Source organism: Puntigrus tetrazona, unplaced genomic scaffold, assembly GCF_018831695.1.
Source record: "Puntigrus tetrazona isolate hp1 unplaced genomic scaffold, ASM1883169v1 S000001111, whole genome shotgun sequence".
Lineage (NCBI taxonomy): Eukaryota > Metazoa > Chordata > Actinopteri > Cypriniformes > Cyprinidae > Puntigrus > Puntigrus tetrazona.
Window position 1 is genome coordinate 692,080 of NW_025048699.1, and position 18,914 is coordinate 710,993.

The following is an 18,914-nucleotide window of genomic DNA, read 5'->3' on the forward strand; positions in this document are numbered from 1 at the left end:
AGTGAGCTTTGCGGATGCAGCATGTGATGTAAATATCCATGATAGAGAGGGGAGAGACTCCAACGATCTTCTCAGCTGGATAGATAGAGGATAGCTGAAGGGTCTTGTGATCCGAGACGGTGCAGGTCCCAAACCAGGCAGTGATGCAACTGTGCTATAAAGTTATCTCCAGCTACTTTGAGAACGTAAAGAGTTTCAGCTTCTTAGGATCTAGCTGAAGAGAAGCCCTGTCCAAACCCAGGCCTTCAAACCCTCTCAGTACAGAGAAGAATTACTTCTACCAGTTTGAGTTCTCCGAGTTAAAAGTCTTTGTTTGAAGTAAATCCTGAAAACAACTGACTTCGTAGATGCACCAGTCCAGGTCCTTCTTCTTTTTAAGAAGGTTCAGTGCACTTTTTGGGTACCAGTGCAGCTTAACTGTCCCAAAAAAAAAGTACACTAAATATGATTGAACTGGTTTGTTTATAGGCTAGAATCTTGAATATGATCCACTATTTTGCAGAATAGTAACGAATTGTATTACGTATATGTTTTGTATGACATGTTCCTGAAACATGTTTTCTCCACCCTGACTTTACTAGAAGTGTTGCTATCAGTCCACAAAAACAATACATGCTTTCAGGTCACATATTTAGCATTAATTCATTAATATAAGCTAAATATGTTATTAATATTAATATTAGTATATTATTAGAAAAATTAAGTTAGAATGTACTTAAAAACCACAAAGATATGAAGACTTCATGTTGTTACAAATTTGCCATTTCTATCCCAAAATGATAGAGTTCATGTGGTATTTATTTTGTTTTCTCTGTTGAAGGTAAATACTCACAAAACCTGCTTCTTCAGAATAAAATAATATAAACATTTCAAATTATTTCCTCAGAAATTGTAAGATGGTGTTGGCATATGATGACACAGGAAATATTCAAAGTACTTCCTGGATTATTTTTTATTATTTAAAGAATTTAATGTGGCAAGCAGATCCTTTATTTATTCACTGATTTATTTACATGTTATTGAATGTCTGACAGTGTTGTCAAAAAAGTGTGGACAAAACTTCACCACAACAACAAAACCTTTAAAAATTTATTGAGCATTATGGGTAGAATCTCTGTTCAGTCTGCTCTGATTCATCAACACAGTTTCACTGATGATCCGTAACCAACCAAAAACCCAGGATAGAGCGTCTGAGTGAATGTGGTCTGGACTGTGTGGATGAGGCTCATTGTGTCAGAGACGCTGTAGAAGGACAGAGTTCCTGCTACCTGATCCACAAACACTCCTATTCTGCTGCTGATGATGGGCTTCACAGAGAGACGAGTCACATTGTCATCGTGTCTGAATATGTATCTAGAGGAAGAGCACTCCAAACTCCAGGACTGATCATTAGATCCAAACTCAACACCCTCTCCCTTCCTGCTGATGTTCTTATATGACACTGATATAAACACATCTCCACTCCACTCCAGCTCCCAGTAACAGCATCCACACACACTTTCTATACACAACACCTGACGAAAATAATCAAATCTGTCTGGATGATCAGGATACGACTGATCTGTGTCGGTGTAAGTAATCTTTCTGTTGTTCTCAGAAAGACGGAGATGTTTATTCACTGTGTTCAGATCCAGAGTAAGCTGATGGGAATCTGATGGAGATAAAACACATCAGAATCAGGAATTATGAATATTTTAACTTGATCTTGGCTGAACTATATTTAGTGAGTTTTCTGCTTATTACTGACTTACATCGTAGGAAGTCGTTCCTGGTTCTGGGAACAATGTTGCTGAATGTAACTGTGGAAATCAACAGACATGAACAGAGTTATTCTCATGGTCCTGCATCATTCCTAAGACATTTCTAACATGATGTTCTTCATGATATGAGATGATGATGATGGACTGGTTTCTGAGAGCAGATCAATCTCCAGCACTTTACCTCTGTCTGAGATCTTCTTCAGCTCCTCTTTGCAGAAATCCTCCAGTTTGTGTCTCAACTGATGAACAGATACTCTCAGTTCAAACAAAGAGATGACAGAAATGAAGACATTGTCATTTACGTCTGTAGATTCAGGAGGAGCTGAGAGAGACTGGAAACTCTACAGAAAACAGAAATCAAACTCATCAACTCCACACTTCACCCGATAACATCAGATCTGACTGATATTTAGAAACTCAATCCAGATCTTTCACAGAATCTGCTTCATTCTTCTCATATTAATTATATCATATTGGAGCTACATATTCTAGTACTTGTCACTTATACTCTAGGTGAACTTTCTAGGAAACAGTTTAGATGATAAAACATCTGCTAAGAAGATAAATGTCCATCTAAAACCTCAAACACATCAGTGGAGTCCTATTGGAGAGCTGAGTATATTTGCTCAAAAGCAGCTCAAGGGGATTAGATTGATGACCATTATTTATAAATTAAAAAATGCTGAAACTTAACAAGGACACAGAGTTTTGATTTAATAATTCAGAAATCACAGAATTTAATGCAAAATCAAGCAAATATTTTTATTTTTTCAGAAGAGGATCAGATGAGAGTCTGACTGATGATTACATAATAAGCACTTCGATAATAATAATAAACATAATTACACTTCAATAATAATGAAGTTTCTCTGTCACAGCAGGATCTGCTCAAGTCCAGTCTGATCTGTTCTTCTAGATGTGTGTTACCTGCAGGAACTGGATGTGATCCTGTGTGTGTGAAAGCTGCTCCAGCTCAGCGTCTCTCCTCCTCAGATCATTGATCTCCTGCTCCAGTCGCTCCAGTCGTCCTTCAGCTCGACTCACTGCTTGCTTTTCCTGATCTCTGATCAGTCGTATCAGTTCAAAGCGTCTTCTCTCAGTGGAGCGGATGATCTCAGTAAAGATCTTCTCACTGTCCTCCACTGCTGTCTGAGCAGAGCGCTGTTAAACACACAGTGATTCAGGCTTTAGTGAATCTGAACTGAGACTGAGACAAACTTCTCTTCTTCTCCAGACTCACCTTATGAGACTCCACAGCCTCTCTCAGCTGCTGCAGATCTTTCTCTTTCCGCTGGATTCTCTGCTGGAGCGTCTTCTGAGTCTCCTTCAGCTGCTTCTGCAGGACAAACAGATGATAGTGAATCTCACAGAAAACTACTGACACTAAATCATCATGAGATAAGATGAATCCAGGAAAAGTGGAGCTGATAACTAATGGCTGTAGGGTTAAACTCCAGAAATAATAAGTTACAATTATACATTAAATAACATGAAGATCATGGCTTGTTTTACACCGCAAGCATATGTATCATAAAAGTGAAAGTAACACAGACATAGAGCTTTACACTTTTTTTATGCTCTCTGTAATTAGGATGCGTCTCTAGTTTGAACACAGGATTATTGGATCACTGCACTGAATATTAACTTGATCTCTAGTGTTAAATACCTGTTTCTCTGTCCTCTGGTCTGCAGCTGGTATAATGTCATGGTTTTTATGTTCAATAATTGTACACAGCACACATATACATGTCTGATCAGTGCGGCAGAAAACCTCCAGGATCTTCTCATGTTTCTGGCAGATCATCTCCTGCAGTCGTCCAGTGGCTTCGGTCACTTTGTGTGGTTTACGTGAATGAAACTCCTCATGCCGCTCAAAATGAGTTTGACAGTAAGACTCCAGACACACCAGACAGGACTTGACGGCTCTGTATTTTCTTCCAGGACAGACGTCACACTGAACATCTCCATCTCCAGCTCCAGCGTCACAATCAGCAGAGAGTTTGGTCTTCTTCAGTTTCTCCACCAGTTCAGTCAGCATGGTGTTTCTAGATAAAGCAGGTCTTGTACTGAAGGTCTGTCTGCACTGAGGACAGCTGTAGACTCTCTTCTGATCCTCCTGATCCCAGCAGCCTGTAATACAGCTCTTACAGTAACTGTGTCCACAGGAAGTAGTCACTGGATCCTTCAGGAGATCCAGACACACTGGACACATCAACTCATCCTGAGAAAATCTGGCTTCTGCCATTTTACTGCTTGAATACAGAGACACAAACACACAACAGATCAACTACACTTCAGTTTACCTTTCCCTGAAGTCATGTGATTTCTGTTTTCATGGTTCTGTGTTTGAGTGACGTGTCTAAAACAGGTTTATCTGTGAGTCTTTAAAACAACTTCCTCATTCCTGCTTCTGCTGCGTTTAGTTTTGGGCCGGTACCATTTTTGTTTCCAACAAGGACCGGTCCATCATACAGAGACAGCAGCCCATCACAAATCAATATATAGACCAGGGTTGTCCGGCCCGTGAATGAATTTCAAATGGTCGGCAGCTCATCTGTTGAAATGTATTATAAGAGGTCACACAAAATTCTTTACAAATTCCTGAATGCACCAAAAGAAGAACAGCTGAACTGCTTTGAAGCATGACACACAAATCTGTGACGGAGCACAAATTCAAAAGGGTTTAAACATTTTTTTTTTATTAACAGTTTTATGCATTTCTATTTATTCAAAATAAATGTGTTTATAGACTAAATAAGTCATGCTAGATATAATAAGTATTAAACACTACGTACTTATAATAGTTTAATCCTCAACACAACTCAAGCGACTGCTAATATCAACTTTTTATGATTATGATGTATAGGATATATACACACACACAAATGTTGTGTTTTTATGTTTAATGGGGACTCTTCTACGGCCTAAAGTAATTGTCCTAGTCATATAAGTGCATAGTGTGCAATCATTGCAGACAACACAGTGCACGACTAAAAGAACTGCAAAATTCGAGAGATATTGATAGCAGCAAAATGAGATGCAAAGACAGCAAGTAAACAGTATGAATAGTAGGCAAAACAATGTAAACAATCAAGTAATGAATAAATGTAAGTATAAGTGTAAGTTCAGGCACTATGTAAATGGGCTGTGTGAATGTAAAGTTTAAAGGGAATTCAAACGGTTCAGTCCACTTCATTTCTGATTGTTGAGAATCCTGATGACTTGTGGGAAAAAGCTGTAGCCCAGTCTGGTTGTGTGCTTCAAAACCTCTTTCCTGATGGTAGGAGTGTAAACCGTGTGTGTGAGGGGTGTGTGGGGTTGTCCACAATGCAGTGAGCTTTGCGGATGCAGCATGTGATGTAAATATCCATGATAGAGAGGGGAGAGACTCCAATGATCTTCTCAGCTGTCCTCGCTATCCTCTGAAGGGTCTTGCGATCCGAGACGGTGCAGGTCCCAAACCAGGCAGTGATGCAGCTGTGCTATAAAGTTATCTCCAGCTACTTTGAGAACGTAAAGAGTTTCAGCTTCTTAGGATCTAGCTGAAGAGAAGCCCTGTCCAAACCCAGGCCTTCAAACCCTCTCAGTACAGAGAAGAATTACTTCTACCAGTTTGAGTTCTCAGAGTTAAAAGTCTTTGTATGAAGTAAACCCTGAAAACAACTGACTTCGTAGATGCACCAGTCCAAGTCCTTCTTCTTTTTTAAAAAGGTTCAGTGCACTTTTTGGGTACCAGTGCAGCTTAACTGTCCCAATAAAAGTCTACTAAACATGATTGAACACGTTTTCAATAATGTTTCTTTACAATAACTGCAATGACGACCATCAACAACCCTGACCACACTCCACACAGAATCAGTGTCAGTGAATGAGAACGTGTTTTATTACTGCACTCAGCGTCAGTCGAACCCGTTCCTTTCTGGATCGTTTTCTTACCAAGAGCCTCACAGCTGTTACAGAGAGATACAGTACTCAAGTTAAACTATACATACATCTCTTGAGAGAAAAAATGACAAAGTACACAAGGTGTCAGCGTTTAAAAATTTGCATAACCATTTGCAGAATGATATCACTATTACGAGGTAAATTCCCATCTGCCTTTCTCATTACATTTGGTGATTTCAACGAGACTCCTAATAACAATATTGACAGGTTTCCCTCAAGGACAACTGGTCATATTATTAAGCCTCTCATTACTGATTTTTGTTCATTGATCTTTCTTCAATTGATTCATTCACCTGGTTCAAATACGATACGTCTAAAAAGTCTCCAATCGACCTTTGATTGGTTTCAGAATATCTATCTCCATTCATCTACTCTTGTGAAGTCTGTCCGGCTCCTTTAACAGAACATGCGGGAATTTCTTTGCTCCTATTGAATGTAAGAAGACAAATAATAGAAGTTCAGGATATATATTTTCATGTCTTTCTAACTTTTATCAGAATCCTTCAATGTTTGTGACTGTGAAATATTTTTTAGATAGAGTTGATCAATTCATACATATTCCCTGTATGTAAAAGTGTTCACTTCCAGCTGGTCTGGTGAATGACTTTATATTGTACACTGTAATAAATATTTGTAATTCTAACTGTAAAATTGTAACAGTAAGATTTAGCAGGTTAACAGTAAATTCCTGTACTATATACAGAGAAAAACTAATACATACATCAGACATTTAATGTAATTGTACAATAAAATGCTATTAATTTTACCCTTTTTTAAATAAAAGAATAGAACATTTCAATGTATAATTTACAGTCAGAACTGTAAAATGATATTCCCAGAATTCCCTATTCCCTAAAGTATTTTATTTCAAAATTATTGCATTATTCATGCGTTTTACTGTGATGGGGTTTTGTGTTTGTATGAATGACTCTATATATATTAATTATATATTAATACTTCTGCTTGTGATGAGCTTTTAATACTTTGTGTGCTTTCTCTTTTTTCCACCATTATTACGGTGGTGTCAGCATGTTAGAAGTACAAAAACTGATTTTGGCTTACATGCAATTGTTCTTGTTTTTAAATTACAGTTTTATCCTGTAAATTGTACCGTTTTGGGCTGCAAATGTGTTTACAGTTTTTCTGTATTGTTTTACAAGCTGCCAGCATCTTTTTTTGTAAAAAAATGACAGAATTTGTTTTTGGGTTCTCCAGCTGCAGCACAGCAGTGAGGATGATGATGACGAAGATGATCAGCCAATCAAGCGCCATCCTAAACAGTGATGTGCCGCAGGTTGAATTCATCAGTCGGTTGCAGCTCTGTACCGTAGCTCTGTCTCGAGTGTCAGCCTTCTTCCTCTTCCTCTTGTTGTCTTCTCTCTTCTTCCTCTCTCTGTTTCCGAGCATCAATGAATCCAGCAGCAGCTTTTCCGCCGACGAAGGCTCCGACAGCAGCTCCGACAGCAGCTCCGACGCCTAAAGCTCCACCCACAACAGCTCCAGCAGCAACCGCACCATAGAGAAGAGCCTTACTGTAATTCACTTCTGGCTTTCTCACTCTCTGCCTCTGTTCTTCCTCTCGTCTAAATTTCCAAGCGTCCTCATACATCTGATCACTGTAGTGTCCTCCATTCTTCTCTATCATCGTGTCAGTCCTCTGCTGCAGATCATCGACCTGTTTTCTGTTTTTCCGATCTTTATTATCGAACACCTGATATCTGCCTCCACACTGATCTACTACACGCCTGAACCTGCTGTTCTCTTTAAAGACTTGCTCCATGCTCTTTCCTTTCAGCTGATCTCCATGAGTGAAAAGGATGATGGAGTATTTTAACACCTTCTCACCAAACATCATCTCGATCATCTGAGGAATCTTCTCCTCCTGCTCAGTGATCTTCATATTTACATTAAACACGATGAGGAAAGCGTGAGGTCCAGGACTGGTTAGATAAACGCTTCTCATGATCTCGTTCATTAAACGTTCAGAACTCATCTCCGAGTCGAAGAACCCGGGAGTATCGACTACAGACACAGATCTGCCTGAAACAGTGCCGTGCTTCTCTGAACATTCACGAGTTTCTGAACCTGAATCAGATTCAAACTCTTTCTTTCCCAGTATTGTGTTTCCAGCTGAACTTTTCCCAGCACCGCTTTTTCCCAGCAGCATAATCCTTCTAAACGACACGCCGGAGTGTTGGATACTGATGGGAATACTTTGCCAGGGATTTCTGGAAACTGTGTGTAAAAAGAAAAAAGTTGATATACAGTAAATGGTTTGTTGCATTTTTACAGTTTTACTGTTTTTTTAAATCTGAAAACTTTTGTTTTATTATAAATTTTTCTTAGAAACTCTGTGAAATATATATATATATATATATATATATATATATATATATATATATATATATATATATATATAATTTTCCTATTGATCTAAAACAGACTTACGGTTCTTTAAGTTGTTCTGGAATATTTTAGTTATCAGAGACTTCACTTGGTCGCTCTGCCCTTTTTTCTTGTTGTTAAACACGTGCCATCTGCCCTCGTAGTTCTGAGTAAGTTTCTTCAAGAACGCGTTATCATTAATGACATGATTAATCTTCATGTTCTCATCCTCCAGCTCGTCTCCTCTGGTGAAGATGATCCAGGTTTTCTTCAGGAGTGTTTCTCCCAGCAGCGCTTCAACCTCCTCCACAGTTTTCTTCTCTTCTTCAGTGAATCTCTGAGGCTGGAGAACCAGGAGAAACGCACACAAGTCTGCTTCACACTTCTGTAGAACCTCTTCGTATTTCCCGAGCTCTTCTTTACTCAGCTCTGCGCCAGAAAATCCCGGCGTGTCATAAACAGCGATCAGTAATCCACAAACATGGCCGACTTCTGCAGCAATATTTTGAGTGACGGGTCTGTAGCTTTCCATTGAACTAAAAGCTTGTCGTCCCAGTATCGTGTTTCCCGTTGAACTTTTCCCAGCTCCTGTTCTTCCCAGCAAGACCAAATTCAAACACACTTTTGGCATTAAGTGTGTTCCCTCCATTTTTAATCCAGAACCTAGAAATAAATAACATAAAATAATAAATAAAAATTTAGGTCCATGTATGTTTTGACCATTTAATTTTCTATTTGACCCAAAGTGCTTTGTCTCCATTTCTAAGCATTGCCCCCTAAATGTATATAACTGCAATGAAACACTCCCTTACTGAGATTTCTTGAAGACTTCTTGAAGACTATAGCGACGCACAGACAAGTTCTCAATAAAGAGTAACTTCTGCTATACCGTGAATCATAGTATTATTTTTGTGTTTCATTTATGGTTTCAATAAAGTAAATGGCAGAAAACATCTATTGGACTCTCATTTCTTAATCCGCACCCTTAAAAGTTATTTTTAAATATATTATGTCTCCACTAATTTTAAAGAACTTAAAAAGGCTGTTTGTGTTGCTCTTTTGTTTAATACGTCAACCATAAAAACTTCTTAAAATGCTTACGTTTAAGTGCAACAGATATTATTTTATAATTTTACTGGAATTTTATTTTAGAAACATAGAGTGCTTATGTATTTCATTGTCAATCAAAATCTCACCTTTTTCTTCTTGTTTTCTACATTCCTCCTCTTTCGGTCGGTTTTCTTCAGACGTCTGGGGTTTCTCTGCAATCTCCTCTTGCACTGGTTTCTTCTCTTGTCGTTTTCTTTCTTCCTCCCTCAATCTCTCCTCTATCTCTCTCCGTTTCTGCTCTTCCTCTCTCAGTCTCTGGTCTTCTTCTTCTTGTCTGGATCTCAAAGCGTCTTCAAGCATCTGATGAGTGTAGTGTCCTCCTCCGTTCTGCTCTATCATTGTGTCAGTCTTCTTCAGTAGATCATTCACCTGCTTTCTGTTATATATGTCTCTGTTGTTGAACACCTGATATCTGCCTCCGCACAGATCAACTATATCTCTCATTCTACTGTTCTCCTCGATGAGTTCCTCTATAGGCTCTTTCAGCTGATCTCCGTGAGTGAAGAGGACGATGGAGTATTTTAACACCTCCCGACCAAACATCATCTTGATCTCCTGAGGAATCTTCTCGTCCTGATCGGTGAGTCTCATATTCACCGGAAACACGATGAGGAAAGCGTGAGGTCCAGGACTGGATAAATACACACTTCTCGACATCTCTATCGCAAATTGTTCAGGACTCATCTCTGTGTTGAAGAAAGCAGGAGTGACGACTACAGACACAGATCTGCCTGAAACAGTGCCGTGTGCTTCTGAACATTTATTGCTCACTGATCTCATTCTCTCAGATCTGAACGCTCTCTGTCCCAGGATTGTGTTTCCTGCTGCACTTTTCCCAACATTACTTTTACCCAGAAGAACGATTCTTCTGGACGAGAGACTGACATCAGGAAGCCCCTGCACTGGTGCGTCTGACACTGAAAATGGGTCACACAATTACTCATTTTACCTCAACATGTATTTTGCATACTACAATAACAGTAAATAACAATATTTAGCTCAAAATGGCGACTGTAATCACTACTGCTGAAAGCACTTAAAACACTGTTCCCCAGTTTCACAGACCTGGCTTAAGCCTAATCCTAGACTAAAAGGTAAGCCTGAGATGAAAGAAACTCATCGTAAACATTTATGTGTGCTTTTGTTTTGTCTCGAGATGCACACCAGTAGATAACATGTTTATAAAAACTACTCGTGTCCTTATTAAACTGTGGCCTATTCCTGACTTAGTCTAAGCCCTGTCTGTGAAACCAGGCCTATATTTGACCCTGGCGCACAAAACCAGTCTTACGTCACTGGGGAATATTTGTAGCAATACCCAAAAATACATTGTATGGGTTTTTGATCAGTAATATGCATTGCTAAAACTTCATTTGGAGAACTCTAGAACCCCAAAATTCCAGATTTTTAAATAGTTGTTTCTCAGACAAATATACAAACAACTATATCAATGGAAAGCGTACTTATTCAGCTTTCAGATGATGTATAAAACTCAGTTTCTAAAAACTGATTTATGACTGTTTGTGGTCCAGGGTCACATATGTAAATGTTTTTCTTTTCTTGTCTTTCTCCATTATCCAGCTATACACAACTAAAAGGTAATAACTAAAATAGCAAGTTTGATAAACAATAAATCTGCATGAATTCACCTTTCTTTTCTGTTGCATTAGAGACATTCTGGAAAACGTGTGTGTATGTGTGTGTTCATACATGATTTTATCATCTCTCAGCTAAATAAGAGTAAATTCAACTTTTATCATGATATACACAGACTGTCGAACATGATTACATGATTTTCAAAAGGAGTTAAAGACACGGCTCTTCCAAATTTATTTAGTTCGAAGGCACTTCATTTACCTGCTTCACTAAAAAACACCTTTTCTCTGTCAAAGCATAACCATTTAAATGGACTTACTGTTGGGACGATCTAACTCCGGACTACTTCTGTCTGCTGCAAAACACAAGAACGCAAGCTGTTAGTAACCCTCACCAAAAAGAAGAAGTATACTTCAAGATTAATTCATTGAGTATACTTCAGTTCAAGTTTGTTTTTAAGTATACAGATATCAGTGTACTTGTATGTGCACGGTTTCAAAACTCCATAGCTAGTATATAAAAGTACACTAAATAGAGCTGTCACGGTGTGGTTTGCAAGAGACAGAGCATTCAACGAGCAAAAATAAAATTAAACAATTTTAATCTTCTAGGAGTGAAATAAACACTACAGTTACAGGCTGGCAGGCAGACAGGACACAAAACCACACGCATTAAAAGACAATAACGGTCCATTAAACAGAAGCAAACTGGAACTTAAATACACGCAGGAATTGACTAAACTAACAAGACACAGCTGACGACAAATTAGACAATTAACAGAAAGTAGGTTACATGGAACACATGGCACAGGACAAAACGACAACAAAAGAGTCCACGTGCTTCCAGACGTCATAAATCATCTTCTGAATATGACTAACGTGTCATTGCCATGTACAGAAATGATAATAAAAGTAAAAGTACACTTTGTAAGTATACTTTACGTGGACTTTACATAAAACTGTAGGTGAATTACTATGTCCCTATTTATGCATTTGTATGTTTAGTTGCATGAAAATCTGAAAACACAGCGTATCTGCTTGTAAACAATAACATTTTATCCCAACATCGTGAATTATTATTATTATCGTGAATACAGAAATAAATAACATTAAATAATAAACAAAAAGCTGGGGGTGAGTGTGAATTGGATTCAGAATGAAGATGGAGTCGATCATCAACTTGGCATGTTCACGGTTCAACATTGTGTTAAATAATACATTCATTCTGTTACACAGCTGATGCAGTTTCATGTCTGATGAGGATTAGATGTAGAAGATGCGTCTGAAAGCTCTAAAATGCTGCCTTCGAAGACAGGAAGACCGTTTTATCTGTTATTTTTCGATATATGCCTACTGTAAAGTAGTTTCCAGACACACTGCTGTAGTGTTATTACTGAGCGCTACAGAATTATTTTGCATTCTGACACATAATTGCAGAAACATTTGCAATGATACAGTCTACATGTTTTGTGGTTAGTCAGATCTTACCTTTACTCTGAGCCATTTTTACGCTCAACTTTAAAGCGAAAGTGAAACGAGCAGAGATAAAGACTCACGAGCGCACCTCTGTGGATGAACTGATATTACACGTCAAAACAAGTTTACCCGCTTTCTTATTTACAGGAATCTTAAAGAATGTTTATTTCATAAGTCGCCCTGATCTCCGAGATACAAACCTTGAAATGAATTGCTTGTTGTGTTAAACTTTAGTAAATCCTCTTCATGAACAGATTTATTCTGCAGTCTGTTTCAGTGTACTGTGCTCTGCTTTCATGTGACACGTTCTGCTCCCTTCTACTTCAAGACTTTTCCGTGTCAAGTGGATTGCAACATCAGGCTGTGCTACCCCTCTGTTGTGTGCAAGCGGCCATATCTTGTTTTCCTCAGCACTAAAATAGCTTTTTTTCCTAAAAGAGCCTTCACGAGTGTGTCTTTTTTAAGATGACATTGCCTCTGGCAAACTTGACGTTGCGTCTTGGAAGACATCTGGGTCTTGCTTCAGACGATGCACACCTGTGTTTCTGGATGGATTGTTACCTGGCGTTAGGTGATGGACAATAGCCGACATGCCTGTGATGGGTAATGCTGGGACAAAAACCCGTTCCGTCGAGATTTTTGGATTCTGGTAGAGCCCCGGCCTACACTGTGGACTGAGAGGGCATGTGAGGTTCCCACAGGACACTGGAAGAGGCAGCCTCCATGGCGTTTTGGTAGGGATCCCAATTCGTCGGTCATATCCGACGAGACTCAGAGTAACTGACTGAAAGGGAACCTCTACGTCTGTAACCTTCGTTCCCTGATGAAGAGAAAGGAGATGATGGGTCGGGTCGCTGGCTCGGCTCCTCAGCGAAAACCTGAATATGCGCCGCAGCCGCTGCTTATTTATACTCACGCTGTGATCAGCGGCAGCTGGATGCAATTATCACATGCCAATGTTCATTGGCTCATTTTAATACACTAGAAGCAGATTGGTCCTGAAGTGAGATCCCAATTCGTCTGTCATATCTGACCTGTCATATCAGGGAACAGGGGTTATATATGTAACGGACACGTTTTCAGTTAATCAACCGAGAGTTCATGGTTTAGCAGACGGTAAATTAACCCTGCTTTCTGGTACACCCCCAGATCAGTTTCTCTCAGATAACTGTTTAAATGCTCTGCTGCACTTTACTGACAACCCTTTACCATCCTGATCCACCTCATGATGCACCACCTTCAGGCTGAATAATGTTATGATATGGCATGTATAATTTTAGGAATGTACATTTCTGCAAATATGGAAAGTGACAGTCACAGGTGATAACACGATCGGTATTAACTAATGAGTAACTCCATTTAATCAACTTATTGACTGCTGTTAATGTAGTATTTATTTTGTTTTCTCTGTTGAAGCTAAATACTCAAAACCTCAATACTCAAATACTCAAAATAACAAAACCTGCTTCTTCAGTATAAAAAGTATAACATTTCAAATTATTTCCTCAAAAATTGTAAAATGGTGTTGGCACAGATTATGTTTTATTATTTAAAGTATTTTAAAACTATATAATTAATATAGTTTCTGCAGAGGTGAATATGGCAGGCAGATTCTTTATTTATTTACTGCTTTATTTACATTTTATTGAATGTCTGACAGTGTTGTCAAAAAGTTTTCCAAAAAAAATTATGAATGATTGAAGCCTCTCTGTGACAGTGTTTTAGATGTAGTAAGAAGAGAATAAGTGTAATTGATTTGATAAACTTCAATTAAAGGGAACAATTGTTTTCAATGCACTCTATTACTGATCTATTATTAATTCTAACATCAACAATTGAAAACATTAGCTTTTATAAATGTAATAGAAGTTACAGTTGCTGGACATGTTTTGTCCCATGTGTCACAAATCATCTTCATCTAAACTGAAATATCATCCACACCATATCAGTCTATTTCATTACCGCATGATTTCTCTGAAACCGGTCTACTAGTATAAATTCAAGAAACCATGCAGTGTAGTTCACAAAACAGGAACGGATCTAGTCAGAGCTCTAATGTAGATCTTCTCAGAGCATTATGGGTAGAATCTCTGTTCTGTCTGTTCTGATTCATCAACACAGTTTCACTGATGATCCATAACCAACCAAAAACCCAGGATAGAGCGTCTGAGTGAATGTGGTTTGGACTGTGTGGATGAGGCTCATTGTGTCAGAGACGCTGTAGAAGGACAGAGTTCCTGCTCCCTGATCCACAAACACTCCTATTCTGCTGCTGATGATGGGCTTCACAGAGAGACGAGTCACTTTGTCACTGTGTCTGAATGAGTAACTGGAAGAAGAGCACTCCAAACTCCAGGACTGATCATTAGATCCAAACACACACTCATCACCCCATCCCTTTCTGCTGATGTTCTTATATGACACTGATATAAACACACCTTCACTCCACTCCAGCTCCCAGTAACAGCGTCCACACACACTCTCTCTACACAACACCTGACAAAAATAATCAAATCTGTCTGGATGATCAGGATACGACTGGTCTGTGAGATTGTAAGTAATCTTTCTGTTGTTCTCAGATAGACGGAGACGTTTATTTACTGTGTTCAGATCCAGAGTAAGCTGATGGGAGTCTGATGGAGATAAAACACACCAGAATCAGGAATTATGAATCTTTTCATGTTCAGTGTATGATCAGTGCCTCAGTACAGAGGAGCAGATATCCTGAGCTAATCATCATTTACATCTTTACATTTACATTTACATGTTTTCTTAATAACTTACATTGTAGGAAGTCGTTCCTGGTGCTGGGAACAATGTTGGTCAGTGTTTCTGTGGAAATCAACAGAAATGAACAGAGTTATTCTCATGATTCTGCATCATTCCTAAGACATTTCTAACATGATGTTCTTCATGATATGAGATGATGATGATGGACTGGTTTCTGAGAGCAGATCAATCTCCAGGACTTTACCTGAGATCTTCATCAGCTCCTCTTTGTAGAAATCCTCCAGTTTGTGTCTCAGCTGATGAACAGATTCTCTCAGATCATCCAAAGAGATGAAAGAAATGAAGACATTGTCATTTACGTCTGTAGATTCAGGAGGAGCTGAGAGAGACTGGAAACTCTACAGAAAACAGAAATCAAACTCATCAACTCCAAACTTCACCCGATAACATCAGACCTGACTGATCTTTAGAAACTCAATCCAGATCTTTCACAGAATCAGCTTCATTCTTCTCATATTTATTGTATCACAGAGGTACAGATTCTATTATACTATAGCTATACTTTCTAGTGTAGTTTAGTAATAGTTTAGATGATAAAACATCTGCTAAGAAGATAAATGTCCATCTAACAGCTTAAATGCATCAATGGAGTCCTATTGAAGAGCTGAGCATATTTGCTCAAGAAAAGCAGCTCAAGGCTATGATCAGATTGATGACCATTATTTATGTGTTACCTGCAGGAACTGGATGTGATCCTGTGTGTGTGAAAGCTGCTCCAGCTCAGCGTCTCTCCTCCTCAGATCATTGATCTCCTGCTCCAGTCGCTCCAGTCGTCCTTCAGCTCGACTCACTGCTTGCTTTTCCTGATCTCTGATCAGTCGTATCAGTTCAGAGCATCTTCTCTTAATGGACCGCATGATCTCAGTAAAGATCTTTTTACTGTCCTCTACTGCTGTCTGAGCAGAGCGCTGATAAACACACAGTGATTCAGGCATCAGTGAGTCTGAACTGAAACTAAGACAAACTTCTCTTCTTCTCCAGACTCACCTTATAAGACTCCACATCCTCTGTCAGCTGCTGGAGATCTTTCTCTTTCTGCTGGATTCTCTGCTGGAGCGTCTTCTGAGTCTCCTTCAGCTGCTTCTGCAGGACAAACAGATGATAGTGAATCTCACAGAAAACTACTGACACTAAATCATCATGAGATAAGATGAATCCAGAAAAAGGAGCTCATAACTAATGGCTATAGGTTCAAACTCTAGAAAGGATGGCTATTATAAGTGAAACTGACACTGATGTAGATGTTTATACTGACAGTGTTTCTGCTGTAATTAACGGCTCTAAACAGAAAACAGATTAATTAAGTGAAGCTATAAATGACTGAAAACATCTGGATTCTGCCACATTTACTAAACAATGCATTTAACTTGTATTTTGATAGAAGTATATATTTTGTTAAACATGAATAGTTCACTCAATTATTTTATGTTGTTTAACCTACGCCTATTATACAAAAGATTGTGTTTTCAGCAAACAGTGAAACTTCTTTCAGCTGCTGTTTATTTCCGCTGCTGTGTGACTGCTGTAAAATATTAATATGTTGCTGATATAAACACATATGAAATGAGTTTCAGCAATACCTCATCAGAGTCTAGTGTTAAATACCTGTTTCTCTGTCCTCTGGTCTGCAGCTGGTATAATGTCGTGATTTTTATGTTCAATAATTGTACACAGCACACATATACATGTCTGATCAGTGCGGCAGAAAACCTCCAGGATCTTCTCATGTTTCTGGCAGATCATCTCCTGCAGTCGTCCAGTGGCTTCGGTCACTTTGTGTGGTTTACGTGAATGAAACTCCTCATGCCGCTCAAAATGAGTTTGACAGTAAGACTCCAGACACACCAGACAGGACTTGACGGCTCTGTATTTTCTTCCAGGACAGACGTCACACTGAACATCTCCAGCTCCAGCGTCACAATCAGCAGAGAGTTTGGTCTTCTTCAGTTTCTCCACCAGTTCAGTCAGCATGGTGTTTCTAGATAATACAGGTCTTGTACTGAAGGTCTGTCTGCACTGAGGACAGCTGTAGACTCTCTTCTGATCCTCCTGATCCCAGCAGCCTGTAATACAGCTCTTACAGTAACTGTGTCCACAGGAAGTAGTCACCGGATCCTTCAGGAGATCCAGACACACTGTACACATCAACTCATCCTGAGAAAATCTGGCTTCTGCCATTTTACTGCTTGAATACAGAGACACAAACACAACAGATCAACTACACTTCAGTTTATCTTTCCCTGAAGTCACGTGATTAGGTTCCTGGTACTGTGTTTGAGTGACGTGTGTAAAACAGGTTTTTATGTGAGTCTGTAAAACAACTTCCTCATTCATGCTTCTGCTGAGTTTAGTTTTGGGCCGGTACCATTTTTTTCCCAGCCAGTCCATCATACAGAAACAGCAGCCCATCACAAACCAATATATAGACCAGGGTTGTCCGGCCCGTGAATTCATATCAAATGGTCGGCAGCTCGTCCATTGAAATGTATTATAAGGGGCCCACACGACATAATTTACAAATCGCGCTGTTTCACAAGGTGACACAAGGTGACAGTACTACATTTTAGGCCAGACATAGCAGTAAAACTTAAGTAACAATCTAGCTCATATACACTTCTAATTGTTTCGCTCAGGAGAATTCGTGAACATGCCAAAAGTGTAAGCGCCGCACAAATCTATGGCAGAGTGCAACGTGAGATCAATGGCGTTCCCTGTCTGTCAGTCATTTTGAGTTATTAAGTTCCATTGCTAGTCCATGCCCCTGACAGTGCTGAGATCCCGCCTTTTCTGTCCTTCTGGACGAATCGGCTCCTTCTGTTGTCATTCCAAAGGTTGGAAGTCCTTCCATTTTTAATTTAGGAACAGCGCATTGGCTTCTCCAGTAGTCATGTACTCATCTCTGATCCCCTATGGGCACCAATGTTAGTGAATTGCTCTGGGGCGATGGGATGGCTACTACCTCTACATGACATTAGTCTGGCACACATCGCTTGCCAACTGTTGCAGTGCTATCCATAGTAATGAGTTCAGGTTGTGAGGTTTTTCATTGGACCCCAGTCTGGTAGTGACTCTTGTAGTGACTGACAGACTGTGAACGTCTCGTAACCCTCGTTCTCTGATGGAAGGAATGGAGACATTATGTCTCTTTGCCACAACCTTGAACCATCACTGAGAGCTGAGACTCGGTTTCAGCTCCTCAGCAATCTGATGAGTGGTTACATCTGTAGCCTTTTTATACCTGCGTCATGGGGCGGAGCTCAGGATTAGTTAACCACTTGCCAAATTTCATTGGGGCTTTCTCTTATCAGAGCATATAAGGGAACAAGGGCTACATATGTAACCAAGACGTTTACGCACTACCATTAACAGCACTTTAAGACCAAATTACAGATATTTTTGTGTTATTAAAAGTTTTGTGCATTTCTATTTATTCAAAATAAATGTGTTCATAGACTAAATAAGACATGCTAGATATAAAAAATAGGTAATTATAATAGTGTTCAATTCTCAACACAACTCAAGCTACTGCTAATGTAAATTTTTATATGATTTTCTCCAAAATGCTACCTTTTATTAAGATATGTGTGACTTTCCAAATCATACCTATTGAAATTAATTTGCCACAGGTTAACTTCATTTAATTTTAACCGTCTCAGAGACACTCAAAGAGGTAGCTTTCATACGTGATACCGGTCTAGTAAACAGCTCATAGACAATTTGAGTTGTAAACAATGTGCTGTGAAAACTACAAACTCTTGAAGATGAAACAGGTGCAGCTTGAACACGTTTGTAAATGCTGACGATTTTAAAACTAAAGAAATAAAAAATATATTATGTGGAGTGCACTGCTGAA

At 39.1% G+C, this 18,914-nt stretch overlaps 3 protein-coding genes across 6 annotated transcripts; all 3 read right to left on the minus strand.

The window, feature by feature from the left end:
• Window positions 1–972: 972 nt before the first annotated feature.
• Window positions 973–4,281, minus strand: LOC122341053 (tripartite motif-containing protein 16-like). Its single transcript, XM_043234373.1, has 6 exons — window positions 3,427–4,281; window positions 3,001–3,096; window positions 2,688–2,921; window positions 1,942–2,101; window positions 1,752–1,799; window positions 973–1,651 (listed from the first exon to the last, which is right to left on the minus strand). Exons 1-6 carry the CDS (start codon window positions 4,003–4,005, stop codon window positions 1,137–1,139), a joined length of 1,632 nt encoding a protein of 543 aa, XP_043090308.1. The 5' UTR covers window positions 4,006–4,281; the 3' UTR covers window positions 973–1,136.
• Window positions 4,282–5,557: 1,276 nt separating this feature from the next.
• Window positions 5,558–12,706, minus strand: LOC122341051 (GTPase IMAP family member 8-like). Of its 4 annotated transcripts, none has more exons than XR_006250406.1 (6): window positions 12,284–12,706; window positions 11,116–11,151; window positions 9,287–10,117; window positions 8,154–8,753; window positions 6,768–7,940; window positions 5,558–6,131 (listed from the first exon to the last, which is right to left on the minus strand). XR_006250406.1 is itself a non-coding variant. In XM_043234369.1 (6 exons), the coding sequence occupies exons 1-5, from the start codon at window positions 12,297–12,299 to the stop codon at window positions 7,051–7,053; spliced, it is 2,373 nt and encodes a 790-aa protein (XP_043090304.1). In that variant the 5' UTR covers window positions 12,300–12,706; the 3' UTR covers window positions 5,558–6,131; window positions 7,032–7,050. The 4 variants fall into 4 exon arrangements, 2 of the variants coding, with proteins under 2 accessions (XP_043090304.1, XP_043090303.1); XR_006250405.1 differs by having other exon boundaries at window positions 5,558–5,710; window positions 5,999–7,940; XM_043234369.1 differs by having other exon boundaries at window positions 7,032–7,940.
• A 1,183-nt stretch (window positions 12,707–13,889) lies between these two features.
• Window positions 13,890–17,284, minus strand: LOC122341055 (tripartite motif-containing protein 16-like). Its single transcript, XM_043234375.1, has 6 exons — window positions 16,667–17,284; window positions 16,049–16,144; window positions 15,736–15,969; window positions 15,246–15,399; window positions 15,056–15,103; window positions 13,890–14,904 (listed from the first exon to the last, which is right to left on the minus strand). The coding sequence occupies exons 1-6, from the start codon at window positions 17,237–17,239 to the stop codon at window positions 14,384–14,386; spliced, it is 1,626 nt and encodes a 541-aa protein (XP_043090310.1). The 5' UTR covers window positions 17,240–17,284; the 3' UTR covers window positions 13,890–14,383.
• Between the last annotated feature and the right edge of the window lie 1,630 nt (window positions 17,285–18,914).

Excerpts from the sequence above, each read along its gene's own strand:
- LOC122341053 (XM_043234373.1), bottom strand. The coding sequence starts at position 4,005 with ATGGCAGAAGCCAGATTTTCTCAGGATGAGTTGATGTGTCCAGTGTGT. Across the intron at positions 3,097-3,426 it reads ACCAGAGGACAGAGAAACAG|AAGCAGCTGAAGGAGACTCA; the intron begins GTATTTAACACT and ends TTTGTCCTGCAG. Across the intron at positions 2,922-3,000 it reads AGGCTGTGGAGTCTCATAAG|CGCTCTGCTCAGACAGCAGT; the intron begins GTGAGTCTGGAG and ends TGTGTTTAACAG.
- LOC122341055 (XM_043234375.1), bottom strand. The coding sequence starts at position 17,239 with ATGGCAGAAGCCAGATTTTCTCAGGATGAGTTGATGTGTACAGTGTGT. Across the intron at positions 15,104-15,245 it reads GGAGCTGATGAAGATCTCAG|AAACACTGACCAACATTGTT; the intron begins GTAAAGTCCTGG and ends TGATTTCCACAG. Across the intron at positions 14,905-15,055 it reads CAGGAACGACTTCCTACAAT|ACTCCCATCAGCTTACTCTG; the intron begins GTAAGTTATTAA and ends TATCTCCATCAG.
- LOC122341051 (XM_043234369.1), bottom strand. Across the intron at positions 8,754-9,286 it reads TAGAAAACAAGAAGAAAAAG|GTTCTGGATTAAAAATGGAG; the intron begins GTGAGATTTTGA and ends ATTTATTTCTAG. Across the intron at positions 7,941-8,153 it reads CCAGAACAACTTAAAGAACC|TTTCCAGAAATCCCTGGCAA; the intron begins GTAAGTCTGTTT and ends TTTTACACACAG.